The 25,451-nt window shown below is 42.7% G+C and overlaps 1 protein-coding gene across 1 annotated transcript; it reads right to left on the reverse strand.

Moving 5' to 3' along the window:
* Window positions 1-2,926: 2,926 nt before the first annotated feature.
* On the reverse strand, window positions 2,927-10,899 carry LOC146179358 (uncharacterized). Its single transcript, XM_084578991.1, has 4 exons — window positions 10,742-10,899; window positions 8,796-8,834; window positions 5,303-5,495; window positions 2,927-3,089 (listed from the first exon to the last, which is right to left on the reverse strand). Exons 1-4 carry the CDS (start codon window positions 10,829-10,831, stop codon window positions 3,013-3,015), a joined length of 399 nt encoding a protein of 132 aa, XP_084435117.1. The 5' UTR covers window positions 10,832-10,899; the 3' UTR covers window positions 2,927-3,012.
* Window positions 10,900-25,451: the final 14,552 nt, after the last annotated feature.

Below are 25,451 nucleotides of genomic sequence, written 5' to 3' on the forward strand. Positions count from 1 at the left end.
AGCGCATTCTAGGCGCATCTTAAGCTTTTTACGTGTTTTCGATGCGTTGCGTTTTATTGTCTTCAAAACTACGATGTGGTTCAACTTTCGTCTTTCAAAGCTACTCGCCGCAGGGACAGAATGGGCTGCTCTTTCCATTCCAAAGAAACACCTAAACGAGAGCGTGATGAAACAAGGTGAGCAAAGCAGCAGTTGCCATGAGGCTATTGAATGAAGCAGCGTAAAGGCACGTATGAGAGGGACTGTCGGAATTTCGAAGATCGTGTTTAGTCTTCTGGAAAATATTGACAAAACTAAAATGATATTTAGCCTGCTGTCAAATGGCTGTCAGTAAGCTTAAAAACGGAACGTTTCCGATATTTCAGGAAGCAATGCCCTCCTCTCTCCAGTTATGCTGGTTAATTTCAGCCGTTGCACACAGACCTTTGATGCAACCAAACACATGTTTCGAACTTGTGCATATGTGTGTGTGTGTGTGTGTGTGTGTGTGTGTGTGTGTGTGTGTGTGTGTGTGTGTGTGTGTGTGTGTGTGTGTGTGTGTGTGTGTGTGTGTGTGTGTGTGTGTGTGTGTGCGTGTGCGTGTGCGTGTGTGCGTGTGCGCGTGTGCGCGTGTGCGCGTGTGCGCGTGTGCGCGTGTGCGCGTGTGCGCGTGTGCGCGTGTGTGCGTGTGTGCGTGTGTGCGTGTGTGTGTGTGTGTGTGTGTGTGTGTGTGTGTGTGTGTGTGTGTTATTTGTAAGTTATTTGTATTTGTAAGTTATTTGTAAATTCGGTTCTGTAATCCATCACAGAGCTCCTTAATTAACTATCGAAAACTGACACAGGGATCGAATATATCTGGGATCGACAAATCGGAAGTAGGCTTAAGGAACGGCGTAAAAGTAGACGCGATAGCGCCTTTAGACCGCTATTTTATCCAGGAAAATTTTGAGCTTCTTTGTTTAAAATATGAATTTCTGAGATTTTTTTAATATTATTACGTGGCGGCAAGCGATGACATTAGGAGAACAGAGGACGGAGAGAAGATGTTGGATCACCGTGAGATGACGTTTCATTAACCTGTGTGCGGGCCTAGCGCGCGCGCTCTTGCCCGCGCCACTGCCATCTTCTTCCTCCTTCGTCCGTAACAATATTATTGCTGTAACATCAGTAAAGGTCCCAAATACACGTTATTAAGTCATACACACCCCAAAATGTTCAATAGGTGTCTCCTAACATGCATGCTACAAACGGTCCTTCATGCCCTGCGCATCACGTGCCCAGCTTGCAATGAGAGGACCCTTGTTTGAATCTCAGCAGTGAGCAACTTATTTGATTGAATTACTAGTATTTTCCCGAATACCTCTTTTGGAGGACCCTCAGCTCCAATTTAGGGTTGATTTGGACGTTTCCTTACTTCGTTAGCTTTAGTTAAGCATTTGCTGTTTTCAATTCCAGCGTGAGGTCAAATGGATGTCTCCTTACTGTTTCCTCAGACCGATGCTCTTCGTCGGAGCAGCTTGTATAAACTGATGCGTGCATAGTGGCAGAAAAATAGCGATATATCAATCGTAGTGTTCACACGATTGTAAGTACTTGCTCTTTACGTGTAAAGAACCACGTGATACTAGCATATTTAATATAGCATTCTTCGTGTAAGCAAAACGTGGGAAAATGTCTAACAAAACAATGTGGGCCTTTACACCTATGCCTCATTTGAAAGCTGGTTCTCTATCCGTGTTATTGATTTCCAATGCATTGCGGGAAAACTGACTCGTCGGTTTCACAATGCCTCTTCACTCCATCGCCATATTCAATGCAGTTTCCAGCTCTAACACTGTATCTTTCTGTGGTTTTAAATGATTCTGGTTCGTTGCCGAAGCATCATATGTTTGCCACCGGTGCTGAAAAACCCCATAACAATCTCGCCTATATTTTTCATCTCAGCAGAGGGAGTCGGAGACCTTGCGACAGCGAGTTGAAGGAATGAGACAGGATCAGCGCGCTGCATACGGAAAAATGCTATCTTGTTCACTGCAGTCTTCTACTGTTACGTCCTGTCTCTTGGGCTGACTAGGCAATTTTATTCATTAAGTTTTCTGGAAGGCAACTTCCAGAATTTTGGTAGCTTCATTTAGAACGAAGAAATAGCTACAATGCGCATTGTTTGGAAGTTTCCCTTCCTGCAAACACGTTTCATCCTTGACCGTTTGGGGAAGTGCATGTCTGAAATAACGCAAGCTGACAAGTGACAGTTCTGTACACAAACTATCAACTGGACCTTTAACCAGGAAAACACCCTAATCAAAAATCGAACCGTTCGTGTGCATGCACAACAGTTCCGAGCTTTTTCGTCCTACTTCGGTTACTGTGTAAAAGCCGCCTCTAATCTGTTAATCATTCCGAACATTTCTGGCGTCATGGCACTTTACTATATTCTTCCAATATTCTCCTTACCCTCTGTCCTTTCTCAGTATATTTTAGTTTCTTTTCCTTTTCTTTTATGTTCACTCCTTCTAGAGTTTGCTGACTGCAGCCCAGGTGCTCCAGGGTACAATTCCGGACACCACAGGTGGCAAATTTTTTTAAATTTTTTTTTTAAATAAATCTACCGAGGAAAATATAGAGCACTGGCCAACTCGTAGGTTTGTGACAATTAACTAATAAGCTGATTTTTTTTTTTATCTACTAAGCTCATGCAACTAGCATAATCCGTTAACCTACACCTGAAACTCAGAGGCGAGACGAGTCTCAATAAAACGAATATCATTGTACTGCCACATAATTCCCTCAATGACTGATTAATACTTTTACTTTGTTGTGTTCTGGCCTTCTCTTAGGATATACGCTGTAGCGTGCGGTGTTCTTGAATCAAAGTGTTGAGGCAACTAATTTAAGAAAATGCATTCAGATGAGTGAAATGAAGGCACAAATAGACACTTATGACGCATTTTGCCGCTTGGCCCGGTAAAATGATTTATTCGAGAATAGCAAATGCTTTGAAGAACGGTCGACCGTCTTGGCAGGCATTCCAACTCAGACTTTTCGCTGGGTGTTGATACGATACTCACAGGTACCATATCCAAGTTTTTGATTCATTTTGCATCTCAAACCTGTTAAAATAAACATTATTTTTGAAGACTTACAATATTCGCACTAGACTACAACAGGCTGCAATTAATAAATAATTACTGTACATAATTACATCGTGTTCTAAACTCGTGACGACTGAAGAATCTAGTAACGTCGAATCGTTGCTTCAACAAAATTCTATAATAGGTAAGAAACATAATGGTGGTTTTTGACCCCATAGTTTGTGCGACAGTCCAAGCCTCGACGGTATTTGCTCCCTGTTCCCCACATAAGTTTAACACCTTGTCTGCGGCTTGTGAGCCATCTATAACCACGGACAATATTTTGTCCGCTAAAGTTCCATTAAGGGTAATTTAAATAGAGACTCTGTCGGTAAAACAACAGTAAATTTCCTTTTGTTACGACAGCAATTTTGTGCGGTTTTTGACATGAAACCTGTTATGAAAACATATTTTTCTGTAGTAGCATCAGAGTTTTCTGTAACAAAACAGAATGCATCTACAGAGCTGCAGACACCAAATAACTACTACAGCAAAAAGTACAGAAAAGTGCTACAAAACTCTAGAAAAATCTGATGTTTACGGCAGAACTACGGAATAGTTTGTCGTATTTTCGATACGGTTCTCTGTTTTTTTTTTTTCGACTTGGAGAGTGGGCTTAATTAGATATCAACTGCCTGCACAGACCATTGTCAATCACGAAGTTAAGATATACCGTGTCGGGCAGAGATTTGCACTTTGGCATACTCTTCTGTATTTTGTTATACTTCTGGCCAAGACACTAGCTCTCTCAGGATAGGAATTACATTACAATCCTTATAACAAGGAAGTACACTCACTATTATCAGAACATTGTTTGTGAGTGCTTATTGTTCAACTAAGAACACTTGAGCTTTCTTCACAATGCCCATAATCGCTCCAAGATTATCTAGACTTTAAGACTGGTTTGCTACCAACAAAAGTCGTGAGCACATCGCAATCAGTATGAACTGGAACAACTTCACGGATTTGGGTTCGACCGCGGCGCGCTGAATAGGGAAAAAATCAATATGGACCGAGCGGAAAACGAATATATTTAGAAACTTGTTAATGATATGTGACTGGCCCACCTTCAAGGTTGCCTTCACCACATAACATACTAGTTTATTTTTAATTTGGCTTAATCCAATCGTGTGTGGGCAATAACGAGAATGGCTCCGTCTGACTTGTAATACCGCCGCGAGAAGAGAATCGTGCCTACTGGACCGAACAACCCTATACAAAACGAAACGTGCGTATAGGAGCGCGCAACAAAAGAGGGAGTGTATCAAGTTTTATATTTTGGATTATTATAATGCAGCGTTTATCCTGGCAATGATGCGTTCGACGACGGTTAGCGTTATTTTTTCAGCATCTTCAAAGGGAGGCTTTTTCATCCTGTCCTGTATAAAGTTTAAATAAAGCAATTCGTATGGACTTGAGACATCGTCTAAACAGTTACAGTTTGCATATGTTATATCAAAATTGCGCTAGCTTTTCTGTTAATAAAATCATTGTTCAGAATAACTCAGGGCCGCTTGTTTCCTTCTAAGCTACCTAGAGGGATAGCACTGGAGAGAAAGACCTTCAGATAGGCCTCGCAATTTTTTCTGGTCTTGACCCGATGGCCATAAAAAAACGTTTGTTCTTTATTTGCTATTCTAGATTTCGCCTTGTATATCCATGCCTTTTTAATGTCAGTACTTTCGCAGTAAGTTCGCTCAGTGAATTTTCGTTGTATGCTTAATGAGCGAGTGAAACAATATTTGTGTACGTCAAAGACCATCTAAGTACCTAAATATTGTTTTACGTTGCGGCAGCATCGTGCTACTTCATTACATCATCCATTTGGAAAATATGTCCAAGATTCTACAGAATCGTCTGTTTGTTTCCTCGGTTCAAAAAGATTAATAAGGATTTTCATCACCAGAGCCATTCGTGCCTTTTATCTAATTTAATAGGGATGATCATAATAATTTAGTAGCAAAAGAAAAGCATTTTCGGGAGAGTAGAAATGACCTCAAAAGCAATATTTATACTCACAGTGGCGTACTTAAAAGAGAATCCGACTCATTCCAAACCTACTAGAAAACGAATGATGCTTTAAGTAGTAAACGGCATATGCTCTTCCATCTTCAAGAACTGCACACCTTCTTGACTCCAGACTTCTCTGAAGCAGAGCACCTAGATTAAAGCATTGCAGAAGCCACGCTCACCTTTGGCGCATGGGCAGCCTCCAATGAAGGATAATATTTTGCTCCCTCTCGGCCACCTATTTGTCGAGCAGCGGGCGCCAATGGTGCTATTCCTCTCATAGCATTTGTTGCCGTTCCGCTCAGTCATCCGGGCGCAGCAAAGATGCCTCTCGCAGTTTGCCCAAGAGTCGCAAGGAGTTCCCACGGGGTGACGCTGGAAGGGGATTGAGAGCCGTGTTCCGTGATTTTTTCACCGGCAAAGGCACTCCTATACGGACCACCGCTTGGCGCACATAAATGAGACGCTTCTACAATATATATTTTAAGACGAAGGGCTTTAATGGCTCATGCTCTCGTGGACAAAATTTGTCCCGCTTTTGCGGCGGCTCTGATTGGACGAGGCGGGATGACGTCATACAGGGCTCGACCAATCACACAGCACCACCAAAGTATGTGCGAATGCGTGCCTTATATGGCCATATGCCAATCAAAGATCAATTACAAAGTAATGAATGAATAAATAAATAACTATGTAGTGACTAATTAAGTAATTCGTAAATATTAATACCGCATTATTACCTACCTAATAACTAATCCAATAAGTAAAGCTTTATTAATTTCTAGGTAATTCGCTAATTATTTACTCATTAGTGCCAGCTGCCTAGCAGAATGCGGCACTCAGGCTTTCGCATTTCACTACTTTAGTCGCTAAAGTCCCTCGTAATTTTTTACCATGTTCTAATATTAGCGTCTATTTTTGTGTATTTCCCGGCGTATGTCGACAAGGTGTCTCGTTATTGCATCACTTTTTTGCAAGGGAACGTTTTGCTTGCACGGGGGGTTCACTCGGATTCGGGGTAAACTTGGAATAGGATTTTAGGCGTGGGACTGTCATGCGTCGTGGTACTGAAACATTTCTAGAGGAATAAAAAACAATCCTGTTTCCTTCAACGACAACACTAAGCATGCTTTCGGTTATACTAGAGAAATGCGATCCTCTAACGGCCGCCAATATCGGCGCATTACGCAGGATCCCGGTGCGGCCGTGCAGGAGTCCATTAGCTCTGCTTGGCGAGCATTCAAATTTAGGCTTTCGTCGCCTCAGCGCCGCTAGATCAGCCTCGGTCGAGAAAGCATCGCAATATTTTAGTTTGTCATGTTCTTTCATACCACAGAAAGAGCTGAACAACATTCTTCGGTACAAGGCAAGACTGAGTACATCGGCTATGTCTGCAGGATGGTTACTGCACATCCTATAGAACGGTCCGGGCGACTTCCAGAAACCTTTAACTCTCTCATGCTCTCAGGGGCGCTACTCAAAGCTATACCATAGGAACTGTAAGACCTTCCAGCAGTTAAAACCAAATTCCGGATGAGCTCATGTGCTGTCCATTTCTTTCCGTCATGTCGCTTTTAGAATAACCAACTCGCCTAAATAGATACTGTCAACGTCGACCGTATGCATCTAGCTGCTTGGAGGATTATAGGTCTATTCATTCGCACGCGAAGGTTGAGACGACTTGTGGCGCGAAAATTAGTGCAAAGAGGAATTTTTTAGGCGAATTTCTGCAAGGCGTAGGAAATAAAACCCTCTAATATGGTTAAGGATGAAAAGGACTCATTGAAAGCTTTGTGAACTAGGACCCTCTAATATGGTTAAGGATGAAAACGACTCATTGAAAGCTTTGTGAACTAGGACAAGAAATGTAGTCGGCGACAATAAGCGATGAAACATATGAAACGTTAAAATTCGGTTATGCGCTTAAAGAAACTGTATGGCTCATTAAGAAAGGAACTGGTATCCTACTAGAATCGCGTACGTAAAATTAACTTTATGGTCTTTGGGAAAGGTAGTATGCTAAATGAAACACGAACTATTTTGCAAGGATACTATTCAAACATACCTGTAGAGAAGCATGAAGTAGTAATTTGTGCTATTTAAAGTATTAACTGCAATAACTCCTGTAATTATCTCCTATTATTCCGCTATATATATGCGAGCCTGCCGACCCAGATTGGGCCATTAACAGCTACACTGCTGTCAAAATTGTGGCCCTAACGTTAGGCGCAGAGGGCTCTTAGTGGCGCATACGATTTGGTGTAATATAGAGCACAGAATTACTACTCGAGTTAAAACCCAGCGCGTGCGAACGAGTCGTAGCGACAAATTTTGATCCTCAAAAGTGTAATGAGAACAATTTTCCGAAGCCCATGGCGGCCGAACCAGTGATCGCAGAGGGACGTCACTTCGTCGTAGATGCACGCCACTTCGTTGCGTTGAAGTGAAGCAACTAGTGAAACGAGTGCGTCACCATATGAACGGCGATGGACGCACACAGCATTCAAACATAACAGCTTACGCTCTTACATTTCAACGCTTATTGCCAGTGGCTGCATTTTTTACGACTACGCAGTTAGTCACATCCGTAAATGAGATGTCGAAAATTCAGCGCAAACACTTGCGGCCGCGTGCGTGTATGAAGGCGAAAGCTCGCACAATTTGCTGCCGCGATGCCCGCTACCCACTCTTCCCCTGAAGTCAAATTATCGAGTGACTCTTGCTTCTCCCCTTGGCGCGCGTTACCGCGTGACTGGTAGCGCGATTGATTGATTGATTGATTGATTGATTGATTGATTGATTGATTGATTGATTATCGATGTCCTCTGTACTCTTACTGTTTCTTTGACAGTGCCCACCTTTCTCTTCGTCTTCTAACGGCGCCTTCTCCCACCTCTTTTTCTCCGTGGGGCACGGTGGGACTTTTTTGCCACTAGATTTGGACATTTCCTGTCCACATCACTTATAAGCCAAGTAAGTCTTTCGCCTTACAAACTCGTTTTCTTGGGACAAGTATATTATACTTTTATTATATTACTCTAAGGCCTCGGAAAGAGTTGTTTATGTTCAGATGAACATAAAAGTCTAAATGAATGTTGTGTGTGCTTTTTCTAATTGTGTATTGGCCTATTCGTTCGGGTTCCCTTACGGTTTCTGATTGGTTTCTCTCCTCCATCGTTGGCTCCATCGTACTCTGGTTCTATAACATTTAGAATTGTAAATATGTATTAGCTGGTGACTCCAAAAATTCTAAATCATTTTATGACCAACTAATTCCCACAAACAGCTCCCAGTTCTCAGTGATTAGGCGTCATAAGTATGCAGTGGTGCTGAAGTCTGGATAATGAAAGGATACGATGGATATCAGTGAAAAAATAATAAATCATAACTTTCCGTAAAGTAACCTGGATGGGCTGCTGCGATAAATTAAGCCTTTACGCAGAATAACAACACAGACACAATGAACAAGACGGTTACAAAATATATATTCATCAGCATGCAAGAAGCTCCTTTTTCTCAATTCCATATGGGAAATATTACTAAATGAAATACTTACGTCAGACCTAGCAACATGTGACGTGGGACCGTCATACGTAAGACGACATCAAAAAAACAAAACAAGAAACCATCGAACTTTATCTAATTTGTGGTCAATATAGAGGCGCTGTATCTCACCGTAAGCCATGGTGGGTAATCCGGAGCATTTCTCTCTGTCTGAAATGAGAAAACGGGTCTGATTAGTATTTCTTCAATCGCTATATTTTTCTAAACAGTCTCATGCTATCCAATTATTATTCTGTTGTGTCAGAACTAACGTTCTCACAGCATTCATTTGTATTATCTTTCAAATTTTTTTCGCAGGAATTTTAGAATTAGGCGATTAATTCCTGTTTTTTTTAGCAATTTTACATGCGTAGTTTTAGTCTGTGCTTGGCAATTCGATTGCTTTTCCAGCGCGCTGTTATTTATTGTTTCATACATGTTTAATATGGAACCTTCATCGCTGTACAGAGCTCTGCTACTTAGATTGAATTTTGTAGATTTTAAAAATAAACAAAACCTCAAAGTACGCTCTCGCGCCATGCGGAACATTTATGCTTCTCGCGACATCTAGCAGATAGCCACCAGCTCGAAATTTATCAGCCACATTGTTGCCGGCACTCCCAGTCTTGGCGATATTAAAACCACTGATCTCGGACGGTGGATCTCTGGCCTCGCCGCCATGACCTCTGCCTTGCGTACCGATGATGAGCTCTGTCAAAGTCCTACGCGCGATATTACACGGTGCTTGAAAACCAGCTATTTCCTGCCTGCGACGCAGCTCTGATTAGCTTTACGGCGCCCAGTCGTCTTTGTCTATATGGACCCGGGTGAAAGCAGGTGCGTCTTTGACTATCTATATTCTTTGGTCTGCCGAACTATTTGCGCCACTCAAAAAGTCCTCTTAGAGTCACATCAACATGAACGTTCCACACTAATCTCGTACATACTTGAATGTCATCGGTCTAAAAGACCCTGACTCCATTCAGGACACACCTGTACCAGGACCCTCGTTACAACTATCCACACGTCTTGTTTACCTGCCCACCATTTCCTGTTGGAACCACAGGCACCTGCCTAACTGCATCGATAGTATCGCAAGGTGCACTAAAATGAGGCTCATCTTCAACTTCGCGGCAGAATCTGTGACATTCATGCTCATCGCCCTCTCCTTACTGATCATCTCAGTCGTTGCGACTGATTGCGGTCGTAAATTTGAATCCCAACCGCACCAACAGGGTTACTGAGCACCACATATGCACGGGCATGAAAGGGCTTTTTATTTGCGGCAGAGGACTTCATTAATAAAGTTGGCTTTTTCCACCGTATTTACGGACCGTTGTCTGAACTCTCAACGCAAACTGTGTTTTATTTTGAAAGCTTAGAAATAATGAAATGCAGTACCAAGTCAGCATGAAAGCTTAGCCATATTAATGTATTATACGCACTCGATTCGTGTGTTTTTTTTATTCTTCGCAGTGACTGGGCAGAAAAGCAGAGTAGACTGCATAAAAACCTGTCACTGAGTATTTGACCTTGTGTGTACCATGGCTATTGCGTCAATAAACAATACAAGTTGTAATCGTGTAAGCATAACCTCTATAAAAGCTCTTTTCGCTTGAGTGACCCAGAATGATGAAGAGGCGCAGATAAATGTGAACAAAACACGCTACCACCTTCTAACATTTCTTACATGTCTAATCGACACCGCCATCGCCGGAACGTGCAACTGGAGAACCAGATTAATGCTCTTTTTAGTGGATAAAATATTTATTTTCATTTTTGATCAGACTTGATAACATTTAGAACACAAGAGCGTGCTTCATTCCTTTAAATCAACATTACTATCCAACCAAGCGTTCTCTCCGCCATCTGGCCCTCATCACAACTGCAACGGCTGGAGAAGCGAAAAACCATAGGTGACTGCTATGTATTAAGGCAGGACAATTTCAGTTGCAAAGTCAACGGAAAACATAAGAAGACAAAGTGATGCAAGAATTCACTCACACTAAACAGAATTTAGCATATCAAGTGCTTCGTCGTAACCTGCACAATTTTAGAACCGTAAAATCTGCACTCACCGACTCTGCATCATTGCCGTTTGCATGATGTATGACTGTTATGAAAGCGGCAGCGACAATCACCATCAGCAGCTTCACGAAGTTGATCATGGTGCTTGCTCCACCTCAGAGGGCAGAGTAAGAAGTAGACGTCGGCCCATTTTATCCACAACTTGGGACTTTGGTTTTCACGTGGTAATTTTGTTTCAGGCTCCCAGCTCACGTGATATTTTCCAACAAAGATCTGTCTCTCTTTCTACTTGCGGTGTTTTAGAGACCACGCAGATGGTCACATTGTGATGGACTTTAATCAATGCTTGGTAAATCTAGTAGTCACTATCCCCGAGCCTATTTGAAAATATTCTACAAAAACAAACATCATGCATGACAATACAGGGATTGTCCTTTCAACCGACTGAGCAGAATGTCAAGAGCGCATATTCAACAAGACATCTGTTCCAGCCACTATCGAGGCAGTCATAACGCAAAGGCATTCTGATTGTTTGCTAGGACCAGCGACGAACTTCTGACGTATTGACATCAAACCAAGGATGTTCAAACTTTGAAAAATTGTGATCATAAAGCTGTAGTCAGCATAGCATAAGTGACAAAGAAGCCAAGCATAGTTTAATAGTTTCTGCCCAGCAACTCTAGAAAAAAAATCATTGGTCAGTGAGTCCTTAATACTATTGCACTCAGTAACAAAGACAGAAAATACGTTTTAAAATAATACTTTGGTGGAGACATCAATATTATTGTGGGGAGACAATGTCCATTATTCTGTTTTCTTGTCTGCCACCCTGCCTCTTGCATGTGGTCAGTTTCTAGGTCACTTCAGTTTCTAGCTCCCAATTTTCAGGGGAGAGTTACCGCTCAAAAGCATTTTGCTCGTGATCAAAGCCATTCTACCCGTCATGGCAGAAACATTGTTGTCGGGACGTCCTCCGCAAAAGGGCTACATTAACTTCAACAAGGGCCACATAACCGCGAAATGTGGTTCCGATCAAAGACATTCGCAGTGATTTTCCAGCTAATCGTGTGTTCTGAGGTAGCGTAAGCTCCCCACTGCGAAAGAAAGGCAACGGAGTCACCCTAGAATCGCTATTCTGACCGCAAGAAACAACATTGCTAAATTCATCGTCGAATCACTGTGAAACGTGGTGCCGAACAAAGAAGTTCCGAGTAAATTCAAAGGTAATCGCATATTATGCGATAGCGTAAGCTCCGCATTTGAACTGAAGTGCGACGCCGTCAGCGCAGAAGGGCTACTTTAACTGTAACAATTTAGGCAAACGTTGCTTAATTCATGGCCACATCATCGTAAAATTTGTTGCAGATTAAAGAAGTTCGTGGTGAATTACCAGAAAATAGCGTATTATGCGAATGCGTAAGCTTCCCATTGGAACCGAATGTATCCGAATGGAATGCTTTACCTTCTCATATTTTTCTGTCCAGCAATTTTGCAATAGAGTAGGAACGTCATCTCCTTATTTCACGAGCTTTGGTTTGTTTTGTGTTGCGATGCCGGTCTATATCTTCAATTCTGATTGATTGTCTGACTTGTTTTGTTTTTTTTTCTCTATGCATATGCTTGTCATTTCTTGCATTGAAAAATGTTTGAATCTGCCCCTCCTGCTAGGACCATGCATGGTCCGCACTATTTGAAATAAAAAAGATAAAGGCGACGTAGTCACCGTGAAAGGGCGACTCTAACCGCAATGAAGACAACGTTGTTTAATTCATAGTCACATCACTTTGAACCCGATACTGACAGAAGCTCACGGTAAATACTCAGTTATTCGCGTGTTACGCGATAGCGTAAGGTCCCCTTTGGAATTGAGAGGCGATGGTGTCATCGCAGAAGGCCTGCTTTAACCGTAGCAAAGACAATATTGTTTAATTGGTGGCCACATCACTGTGAAACGCGGTAGCGATCAAGGAAGTTCACAGTAAGTTTCTAGCTAATCGCGTGTTATTCGGTGCGTTACAAAATTACAGACGCGCCGCAGAATGGTCCTCACAGTTAAACCGCACAAATGTTGCGCAGAAATGGCATTTGGTCAGCTGTATTCTTATATCACATTGTTCGGGGGTAATCGCCTGATTCAATTGCAAGAGGTCGCATGTTCTTATGGTATGCGGTGGTGGCGAAGCAAGAGAAGCCGCTGCCTGAGCGCTGACCCCGGGCGCACCATCTTGTGCTGTTTCCAGCAACTCTCACAGCAAAAAGGAAGACGATGGAAGGGTGTTGCAAACAGCACAAGATGGCGCCAGCGCTGGGGCAGCGGCTTCTCTTGCTTCGCCGACACCGAATGCGACAAGAACATCCTGCTTGTGATTGAATCAGGCTAGGCAAGTGCCCCAAACATAATTGATTTAAAAAAAAATGCTGACGACCAAATGTCCTTTCTGTGCGCACTTTGAGCTGCGAGGATTCAGCAATTTAGCCGAAAAAATGCATTTTACGGCGCGCATGTAATTTTGCAACACGTTGTACAATTGTTTAAGGAACGCATTAGAACTGGAAGGAAATGCATTTGACAGATGCCACGTTTCGCATAGGATAAATTGAAGTAAGGGAAATTTCTTTTTAGGGGCGAGGACGTGGAGAGACTGGGAGATGGCTCCGTCGGGAAGAACACTGCATCTTGCCTTGTTTGGGACGGGGTAAAGTCAACTGCCTCCTGTACCCTGCCATGAGCTAGCCGGAGTTAGAAGTGAAGGGAAGAATATCGAACATCTAAAACAGCGCACATAAAACACCAAAACGCTAAGAAAAGCAGGACGAGCAAGAGCGCACTAGCAACTGTTGCGTGGTCGAAGAAACCTCTCACTCGGCGAGCATGCACGTAGGAAAAAAAAAAGATTGCTTCCAATCAATCTGAATGATTTTTACAGCGATTCCCAATCATGCATTTTGTGCATGGTATTATGCCATGGATTGTTGGTAATGTCCACACCGCCTGGCAGGAGAAACCGCGGCCATATTTATTTGATTAATACTTGGAGAGCGGCGGCAGCTGCGTGTGGCCTAGGCGCAAGCCCGGGAACGTTCTCTGCAGCGCGTGCCGGAAGCCTAGTCTTCTTTAGAGGCGCCAGCGTACATGGTGGCGCCACAGTATGTACAATTATGAGTCGTCGCCCATGGCAGCTGCTCACAACGAAGTTGGTATGCTATCGTATTGTCGCAGTTAAAGGTAGAGGTATGCTTCAAATTTTTAGGCTTCCTGCTATTCCTTGTCCTGGGAAAGTTCCACTATTGTTCGTTCATCTATTTATATAAAGGGGGACTCCACTGTCACGGGCGTATCTAGAGAAACAACTTTGTGATAGAAGGAGCAGGATAGGTGAAGAGGCGTGGAAGCCCTCAGTGAGTCCCCAGAATATGTTCTCAACCTCGTTCAAGACAATTATTATTCATCTTGGTCCTCTTCGTGCTTCTCATTTACCTTCCTCGTCCGGTCTTCGCTACGTCGATTCCCCTAACAGGATCCCCTCACCTAACAGCTGCACTTTAATAAAAACGCGGAAGCAATAGGAATGGAGCAGCTTGGTAGGTAGTACACGAAGGTTTTTAGGAATACAAGATTCTAAACTGAATAAAGCCTATAAAATCTTGCAGATCTGGGTGGACCATTCAGCGATCCCTCTATACACAAAGGAATAACATTTTTACATAATAAATAATCTAATTAAAATTCACTATTATGTTGTTGTTATTGTATCTCGAGGCATTGCAGATGAAGCTATGTGATGTTAAGAAGATAGTGAGAGACCGGAAAGCGTGGCGTGACATGGTCCATAGGGTCACGAAGAGTCGGACACGACTGAACGCCTGAACTGAACTGATTATGTTTTATCACTTTCACGTCACAAAAGCATGGCTCTTTCTGTCTTGCAGCTTCTGCTGCGGCAGGCGGCGGCTTGTCTTCTCTTATTGTTCGTCAGTAATGCTTGAGATAGTAGATATAATACAGCGAAACATTCAAAGCACTTTATTGTTGTTTTATTAGCAGCCGCCGGCGTACGGTCTTATCACTCTGGTTCTGGCATGCGAATAAATTCTGTATTCTTTCTTTGTTCATGCTTGTTGTAGCGAGGCGCAGCTTTATCAGCTTCTTTGTCGTGCAAGATGCGCCGAAATGTTTCTCGATGATTCCGACCACTCGCGTGAGGTTCTGCAATGTTCCGGGTTGTGCTAGTGTCCGCTTGTGGCTTTATCTCGATGTTTCTTCGCAGCCTTTAAATTGAGCGTTCACGGGTGCGACGGGCATTTTTTGATCGACAAGCGCTGAGCACGATTGTTGCTATCGCCGCCGCCGATTGCTTAGCTCTTTTGCGAGCGCAAGTCAGCCCAATGAACAGTCAATTTCACTGCTTATACACCCGTTTGTCCATTTGTGATCACGCCATTGTCACCGCCACGTGACAATATATGCGAAATTTGTACATGTACAGACGAAGAGACGTACTTCTGGTCGTACCACTCCTTATATGGCTTCCTGCGCTTTTTCTAAAGCTCCCAGTAGGTCACGCAAATTCATCAACATCATCTTCATGCAAGTGTTTAATGTGATAGTTTAGACGCTTGTAGAAGGTGGGCTTGTACATATAACTTTAATGGTGCCCTGTGCGACAATTAATGGGAACTATCACCGCCACAGTTTATTTCCTGTGCTGAAAGAGCCCAGGCGTGTTTAACTATATATGGTGTTAACTTTGGGACAGTAAAGTACAATTACCTTTCGTTCAATGAAAGATTCGAGACAACCTAATGCCGGATTCTTGCGAAGAAGATAGGAGATGGTCATCTTATTTGTCTTTCATTTTAGCAGAGATATCGGAAAAGTATTATACATTTCAATGTGGTTCCCATTTCAGATCAAATAATATGATGTTTCCAACTAGAGAAAGTTCAAAGTGTCCACGAATGTTTGTGATTGCGCCATTTGTAACGGTCAAGGGCAAGTGGAATTAGTTTTTTTTTAATTTACTTGCACAAATTTCACCCCATCTGCCCCTTGCATGCACGAATGTTTTACAAAGGACTTGTTTAGAACAAACATTTTTATTTCTAATTAATGAGCCTGCCACGTGCTTTTTTACATTTTGTCTAGCGTCCTTTACTGCTATTTCACCCTTCTGAACTCATATGTTTGATTCGTGCTTTCGAGAATAAAGGCATCTTAACTCGTTCTCACACAATAAGATATGAAACCGGATTTATGGTCATGTCGGTGTCGCATGGTTCAAGCAACAGCACATAAAAATGAAAATGCGAAAAATAACCAAAAATATCCGCCGGCTCAGCTGCTATTGATGACTAATATATTCAGTGAACAGCTGCACCCAGGGCGGCGTTCCCGCTGCTTTTAGGCGTTGCGGGCCCGCCGTACATATTTGTGTTAATAAGTCTGCAGTGCGCAGTTGGTGTATTTTTTCTTTCTTCCCGTTCCGATACCTTTATCGTGTACCGTTGTAAGTAGTATATCATAATGCATAGCTTTGTCTCGTCGTGGATTTTTTCTGGCAAAACAATTCTCCGACGAAGTTGGGGCCCTTTTTTCAGGGCCGCACTGGCCCTTGCTGTCTTCTGAGTGCCACTATCTGTTAGCTTGAGATGTTCTTCAGTGATCGAGCAAGGCAGCGCAGCCTTTCACTGATCCACACTTATATTGCTCATTTGTGCTACCAGTCTTCCTTGACTGGCCAATGCAGCGTGATGAATCTTCCGTTGTTCTTCGTATGGCGAGCATTTACTCTGGTATACTGTGGGTGAACTTCACTCAGTTGACTCATAATGTGGTATATATTAGTGTGAATATATTTACAGGCAACCGAGAGCTTCCTCATGAGGGTTTTGTAAATAGGGGTTGGTTCTCCTTAATTCCCTTTGCTGTTTTAGAATGGCACCTTATCACATATTGACCAGGTCCAGTTTCTCGCCGTTAGGCGCCTCCAGGTTTTGGGGTCGCCGGCGTCGGCACAGTGATGTCCTACTTTTATGTGTGTATGTACATGCATGCTGCAACAGTGCGCCCGGCGGACGCCCGCCAGGCCAAAATGTTACGGCGGACATAGGGCTTCCTTACACAACTCTGTCGCTCCCTCTTCCCTTGTTATTTCTTGCATTCACAATTCACCTCTTCCATTTTCCGTTCTTGAGCAGTCCTTGTGGCTTTGATTTTATGGTCGCAGATCAAGTACTTGGTATTGAGATGCAAGATAGCGAAGCTGAAGAAACAATTCGTTCTTCTCGCATTTTATTTTAAATACAACATTGTGAAGAAAATTGAATTCACCAAGAGAGAATAATGCTTCAAAATATGGCTGAAAAACTAAATTACCAAGGATCGATAGTCTCATCAGAATCATACATCAATCGCAGCCTAACTAACGCAACAGTTTGTAAAAAAAAGTCCATACTCAATCGTTTACTAGAAAAAGCAGTATTATTTTCCTTTGCCTACTTGAAGCACTGACGCGAGATACACGTAGTAATGTGTGTTGTTAGTCAAGAAAGTTGTCAAGCTTTGATTGAGTGAATTCGCTTGAGTTTTACTAAATGCACCTGAAAAAATGTTTATTGGCGGATAACAAGTTTCTCGATGACCGCTCAAAGGTGCTGTTAGGTCATCCATCTCAGGCCTTCGTTGGCGAACCACCTAGCTGAGCGCGCTCACAGGTTCCGTAATCACGGTTTTTTATCATCTTGCATTTGAAGCCTGTCGAGAAAAAGTTAATTTTTGAAGCACTTATAATTATAACATGAACTTACAACAAACTATAACGCTTGTATACTGGGCGCAGTTAGCTCGTTTTATAAATATAATTGTGTTTTTGTGTCTGCATTTTCTAGGATAATCCGAGGTATGATGTTATTTACTGTGTCCACCAAATAATTTTAACGCTATGCTGTCGGCAGCTTCTGTGCCATTTCACGTCCCAGGCAATATTTTGCCACTATGATAATAATTAGAAGTAATTTAGCTATACATAGCCCTAAATATTGATAATTTTTTGACAAGACAGCACGGTTAAGCAAGAAATAAAGATGAGCTTTATTCTGCAGGTTATTGCAATTTGGCATATTATTTGATTATTTAGTCGTATTGCAGGCCGACAATCTGACCGAAAATGGAAGGGCAGTGCTTAAATATACAAATATACCATGCAATGACACTCACTTCAGTTCGAAGATCTATTGTGACTAGCTGCTTATTAGCCAAATGAAAACATTTATGCACCCTTCGAAATGCCCATGAATGCTCCATCTAGACTATCAGACTGCCTCGCTGGAAACTTAAGTTGTGAGCATATAGTATAATTTATGTCGTTCGTTCCTTTTCGGAAGGTTCTTTAAATTCTTCCTGTTATGTAGTTTGGCGTAGAGAAGAACAAGAGGCGTACTTGAAGGTGATGATGGTATATATTTACAGCATGACATATATATATATATATATATATACAGAGTAAAACTGGAAAATGAAATGAATTTACAAAAAGAACACTCTGCGCTACTTTACACTTCGACCTAACTGGTTAGAGCCTAAGCAGAACAGCCGCGTTACATGATTAACATGGAGTCCCAGCTCAGACTGGACTCAACTCTCTTGGATCACGTCCCATTTTACACCTTCACAAAAGAAAGAAACAGGGGCGGTCATTTTCAGAGGCCAGCCCCACACATCAACTGTCCAAAAGGAAATATGCTAGATGGGCACAGCCCCGTGGGTTGGCCTTAGCCTCTAACCCAGGGCCCCACTAGCAATACAAATTACAACAAACAAAGCCTGCGAAACTCTTTCCCCGGTGAGGGTGTCGAACCTTCTCCTCTCGGGAGACTTTCTTCCCACTTGTCTCCCGCACACCTCCGCCCCATATGCGCTGCCGCTGCTGGCTAAATCCTTTCCACAGTGCACTGCCCCGCGCCACCCATGTTTACCACTACGAGCAACGACATGGAAAGGGAAAGATCAACCAGGCGCCATGCTGAAGGCCTGGCGCCGGATTAAAGGAGAGCTTCTGGCTTGCCCACACTGAGAACAATGCCCGAGTCGAATCCTGAGTGCTTCTTCGGGCGCTATTTGTCGCATCTGCAGACAGGATAAAAGAGACTGCCTTCCGCACTGCTCAGTCGCAGTGTAAAAAAAAAAGGCTGAAGGGTCATTTGGGGGCTCGCTACCGGCCAGTACGAATTGTGCCATACATGTGAGCACCCGGCAACACGTTCCGCTGCGCATGTCTCCATGAATGACCTTCCGGCTAAAGCGGTCCCGCAAATCCGGCGCCGATGGTCCGGTCGGCTCTCCCCACACGCGGCACGCTTGTAGAAGGGGGACCGCGTCTACAATATCGGAAGCAGACAGGTGGGTGGCAGCGCCATGCAGAGACGCGCACCTGCAAGTGATTATCCTCGGGCGCGGTCCTACACATATCATAATCAACATGCTCACTCGCAACGTTTTAGATTTAGCTTACGTCGCGGTGCCCTTAAAAGTTGCGGTACCCTGTGGGCGCCCTTGTTGAAGAGGCCGCACGATTTATGCCAAAGCGGAAGAAAGGCATTCACGTCTCCTCCTCGTCGATTCTCCTGCATTATGTGTTTTCAGCCTCCTGCTAGAATTCCATATTTTTCGAAGTGCAGCTTGATAAGGCGTATATCGTGTCTCTCTCAACCTATGCGTCCGAAACATGTTTACAGAGGATTCTTACATAAATAAGACTAAATATTTTGTTTTATCCTGATAAGTAGGGAGCTATTTTAAGTAAGTTCTTCAGTCCGGGCGCAAATATGCGGCAGCGAAACTAAAAGAAAACAAGGATAGAGCAAGACTGTTGCTTGAAGGGACTGAATGCTTTGCTGCGTTTCAAATAATATTCCTTATTTTGGTGGGACACAAAGTTATGAGTTATAGGTGCATATATCCCTGATGTTATTTCACTATTTCATGATCTGGAAATATTTTCCAAGAGATATACGCAATGTTTTCTTTTTAGGCGTCCCTCATAGCCTGCTGTTCTTTTGGGACTCAAAGACTATAAACCAAGCAAAACCATTTTGTCTTTTGACGTGGTTCTCTATTTCAACAATATGTTGCTGCTTTCTGCACCCATGTCACATTTCGATTGGCAGTAGCTTATAGGAGCCAAGCCTTGTTTACAGTGATTCCCCAATAGATGTAATTCCGTGCATTGCTGTCGCGTTTTCTCTAATTATCGCGAACTCAAAACAATTCGCTGTTGAGACCGGAACAACTTAATAGTGTCGGTAAGAGCGTAAATCGCAGACTCCTTGCATCCGTCCTACACCTGCAACTGATGCAGACCGTGAATCAACTATCACAGCAGCCCATACGCAGGCAGTGCTGAACTACATCAACTGCTAACGCAAGAACTGTAGTTGATCTGTAGAGCCGCTCAGCAGGCGCTCTTTGGTTCAGCGGCGTCGCGCTGGGGGTGTGAAGCACCAGATCTTGCGGAATCAGTGCCATTATGTGTACGTTATTAACGATCGTCATCAATGCCCTTATGATTGCCAACAGTCAGTTGAAATGCATGTGTTCTGACAGAAAACAAAAACATTCAGAAAAATCCAGTGGGAGTGCTAACTACAGCGTAAGAGACAACGACAAGTCATAGTAACCTTTAGTTGCTCAAGGAAAGAATATAGACCTAGCTCGGCGGCCAGCTTCTTTGATTAATTAAACACGTGGTGTGCAATAGCGTTAGCAGAGCTCTGCGGCGCGTTAGTAGGGGCGGCCCCACGTTTGAAAAAAAGTTCAGCACACCTACAATGCCCTGTTTTGAAGATACCACGTGTACAAATTGACGCTGGCCTTTATAGGAATCGTATATACGGCGTCGTTCTTCTAGAGGCAACACCCTGCTTCTAGAGGCAACTAGAAATTATTTAAAACAAAAACATTTGCACCCTGTTTTGTAATCGAGAGCAGATGGAAGCACGAAACAGTTACGGGCTCTGTGGCAGCCTTCTTGCCTTTGTACGCGGCCTCATAATCATGGTAGTAGAGACTTTCAGTCTCTTGCTTCTAACTCTCAAAGATATCGCAAAGCGCAAGACTCATTCCGCCTGTCATTTCATCAGGCTCAATTGTTTTCATGCACGGAGAATGCGTAAGCTTGCCAATTCTTGTGGGCGGTCCACATAGATTGCAATTCACCATTGAGCTGGCCATACCCTAGTGACACAATAATTGTGGTCAAATTTGGACTAAGTCAAAATTTCAAGGGTTCAGTGGGCCAAAATATGAAAACATAACACCTAATCTTATAGGTCAACATGGCATTGGCTACAGCCAAAGTTACGTTTCATATACTGTTGGTATAGTTTGGGCGAGGTTAAATTTAGAGGGTCTAAAAGGCCAAATTTTGGAAGTGTGAACAGACTCTTTCTGGAACATATACCTGTCCTGCGAGGGCTTGGAGTGCGGAGTGCTGGTCTAGTGAAAGCTCGTTCAGTGCCCTGATGGGATCGTTTCGGTTCCTAGATAACGTTCCCTGGTGTTGGCTCTCGGTTTTGGCTCGACACCTTAAGACTGCCGACAACTGAACCTAATAGCACTACACGGTAAATATATTTTGAGGACTATTTCGATATTCTCTAACGCGAAACTTGAGCGCAGCTCCTTAGATTCAACAGCGCGAATATTAGGGCTCTCTCTGCGGCGCGAACAGCAGTGCCCTCCCGGAGGTGGCGCCTAGCTGCTGGTTCGGGGCGCTGAGCTGGTCGCGCAGCTCTTTCATCAGTAGCGGCATGAGAAGCACTTTTTCCGGTTGCACCGCTCAATGACAAAGAACCGGCTCATGCTGTTTTAGATTACTTTATTCTCACAAACTGTTTATACCTGGAAATAAACGCTGTGAGTGGCCTCGCCTACCGGCACAAATTACCCTATGCAGGTAGCCCTCGTCTTCATACACGCAGGTGGTCCTAAGGGCCTCAAAACAATTTTTATTCACAAAGCGAAATGAAAGCCAGAGGAGATCAGGCGGCAGGATATATAGGGAGAGCACCTATGGCGCTTGTTACTGCTAACCACGGTAAGACCCGCATTCTGCCCAGCGAGTCATCTCGAGTGTCCGATGAGCGAACGGTGCCGAGCTCGTGGCTCTTCTTTCGCGCGTCCTGTTACACCAGCGGCGGCACTGACGCCAGCAAGACAGCCGAATAATGGGCATACAAGAGCTCCGCTCTAAAATAAACCATGTCTTTAGCCATTACTGCCAGCTTCCATGAGGAACGTGTAGTGACCACGGAGCGTTAAGCTACGATTCCTTAGAGTTTGGCTATATTGCCGTAACATTGTGAACTAAATCACAACGTTACAATCAGAAGGGGAAAATTTGAAATAAGTTGAAATGTTCGAAATACGGAGAGAACTGAGCATGCTCTAAAGAATGGGGATAGATAAAAGCAGCAAAAACAAAATTATACATGGGAAAGAATCAGATGTGTGCGCTAAGAGACAGAAGGGGCGATTCCAATAACACTATAGATAATATAGTCAAAGCAGCCGAACTCTTTTACACTGGCGTGATCACTAGCCGAAGAATCCGCCCGAAAGGGGAACGCCCGTAGGGTACAGCAATCAGGTGTTCCGCCTATGAAAATCCACGAAGTACAGAAAGCGTTTGAAGCAATCAACGATTGTTCTAAAACTTTAGACGCGCTCATTAGAAGAGCTTCAAGAATACAAGAATACTTCACAAATAGGCTTCATATGTACAGTATGCAATAATACTGCCGTAATTAATAAACACAGGGAAACATATAAGACAGCACTTCCCATAGGACGATAAAAAGAGTGTTAGCAAGGGCACTTCATTCTTGTATCGTTAGGAAACGACAACGAAAATAAATAGTCAGTTCGGACAAATACATGCAATATCCTATGCTGATTAATTGTAGCATAAAGGCCATGAGGAATCTTTGCAGACGTAATCTTGCAGTTTTCTTCTTAAAATCAGAACATAAATCGGAGTTCTTTTTTTTTCTCATTTTCAGACGGATTACCCTCCATGGATCACGGCGAGTCGCACACCGCGCGTTTCAAATAGCGATAGCATGACAATATGTAGCCATGATACGTTATATGTTCTGCGCTCTATGTTTGTATATATATATATATATATATATATATATATATATATATATATATATATATATATATATATATATATATATATATATATATATATATATATATATATATATATATATATATATATATATATATATATATATATAGTAGTGTGGCAATTTTCATCGTTATAGCCGCTGACATGCGTCGCGTGCTGGCGCTCTCGAGAACGAAGAAGTTGGTCGTTGTCTTTGTGATTCGCTACGCCTGACGCTCCGCTGCGATTTCATCCTGAGCAGCTGAATCCATCTGCGTCGACGTAATAAATGCACCCCTACACTATATATAAATCCTGTAGGTGTTTGCCGAAAAGAACGTATGGTAATAGTGGTCCGCTAAGCGTTTCTTGTTTTCAGTGAAATTCTTATGAAGTCGCCAAATGTCTCGTCACAAATGAATCGACCTTATTTTTGACAGTTAAGCAGTAGTTTCTTTTTTTTTTTTCAGGGAAAAAATGGTATGTCACTACGTTGGAAACGCCGTTTTAACCATTTCAGAAAGTTACAAATTTCGAGCCCGGCTGCTTGCGTTCTAAAATTTTGTTGTGAAATATTTTGACCCATTAAATCCATGCAAAATTTTTAAGAATTGTTCGTAACATTGTTTGTTGCTGCACTTGTGTTAGTAAAAAATCGTAAACTTTCCTCCAAGAGCGACGCACTGGAAAACAAGCAAGTTTTCAGGTACTACAGTCTGGAATGAAGCATTAGGCTGTTTTTCATACAAAATTTTCAGTAATTAGGCAAGTTATGTTCTTAATCCCAGGTAAAACTTGTGACTATAGCTCGTTATGCATTTTGTCCACAATGCACCAAAGTAGGCGAGATTTCGCCAACAGCAAAAAAGGGACAACTTTCATTCCAATTACAAAAAAACAACAACGATTTGGATTAAGAACGACAAGACCCATTTTTAGTTCGTCATAAATATTAGGCTCTAAACATATTGCATTATGTCAAATAAAACTTTAAAAAATAAATTTAAATCTGAACACATGTTTGTTTTGTAGATTTTCTTAGGTCTTCGCCTTAAGACGTCAGACATTCGATTTGTTGTTGGCAGAATTCAGTTACATTTTATCTGATCCAATATCTGAAGCCTTCTTTGTAATTGTAAAGGTGCTTTCCGATGGTTGGCAGCGTTACTGATAATTTAAAATGGAATACATTCTATATTTCTTGCCATTTCATGTGAAAATACAACTGATCGTTTACCCTTTACTCTATCCTGTAATTTTGTATGTGGTGCCGTGGTAGTCAATACAGCTTTTAATTATACTATTTCACATACCGCGGTTATGATAAAATTGCAATATTATGTTCTTGAAGATGATTTTTCCTCAAGAGACTTACGTACTATCATAAGCAAAAAGCTTTGCAGCCTGATCGTTTTCGTGAAATTATATGTATTTATGTCTGCGACACGAATGAGCCGGAATGACGAGTATTCTCAGCGGAGTAATCTACACCAGAGAAGAGGCGAGGCAACACAAAACGAAGTCGCCATCCAGCTAACCTGTGAAGCCGTGGGTCTCGCGTTTTGCTTCCAAATTTGCAGGGCCTTTTCTCTGGGATAGTTCCGTAACCGTAAAAGCACTGTGCGTGTGGGGCAGACTGGCGCTCCTAGTGCTTCTCTGGTAGACGCCGGAACATGTTTCTTTATAAAATGGTGAGCCTCGGAATTGAGACTACTATCAGCACTAGCTGTCGCTTCTAAAAGGAAGCTGGGGGTATAGCGCTACAATTAATCATTACAAAATTTCACCGAGTGGCCGCTGGGTGAAGCTGGTCCACCGAGGTATTCAATAAATGACATAGCGGTATAGCTAACCGATCTGAAACAATATTCAAGATATAAAGGAAAAACGAGTATGATAGCAACTGCTACCACCCCGTTTGTTTATTTATTTATTTATTTATTTATTTATTTATTTATTTATTTTCCATTACATGAGGGATGGGGATATCACGGCAAAACATATTATACATTAATGAAAAATGGACACAAATTACGTTGATGAATAGGCTTCCTCAATAGTGGTCTTGAACAGTCGATGATTCATGATGGTGGCCACTTCAGCGGAGAGATCATTCCTGTAACGGGCAGTTTTCAAGAATAATGATTGCTGGAATGTGGTGGTATGTGCCCGTTCAAAGGAGATGCTCCTTATTCCATCCATTCATTGTGGACTGTTGGGCCGTACAGTTGACAGATGGAATGCATGCTTATTGTTCCCATCGCTGACGGCGAAGACGCAGGATTTCGCCAGGGAACACTGCACCTAATTTGCTATGACATATTATCGCAATTGCCGGTTTCGTACCTTTATTAAAAACAGATTTTAAGTCGCTACAGCGTCCACTTACCAGAGAAAGTCCACAATAACATTATTAACGGTATCTAACTCCCTAAATTATCAGAAAATTTTTATTATTATTGACTGCTTTTCGACATCGTTAAGCAGTCGCCTCATGATTATCCATGACCGGTCATAGGAGTTTAAATCAAAGGGTGCCGATCATCACGGTAGAGGCATCGTAAAATTAAAACCACGGAAACGACAGGAC

The sequence above is a fragment of the Amblyomma maculatum genome, chromosome 9, assembly GCF_055883805.1.
Source record: "Amblyomma maculatum isolate TAMU_Amacu chromosome 9, ASM5588380v1, whole genome shotgun sequence".
Lineage (NCBI taxonomy): Eukaryota > Metazoa > Arthropoda > Arachnida > Ixodida > Ixodidae > Amblyomma > Amblyomma maculatum.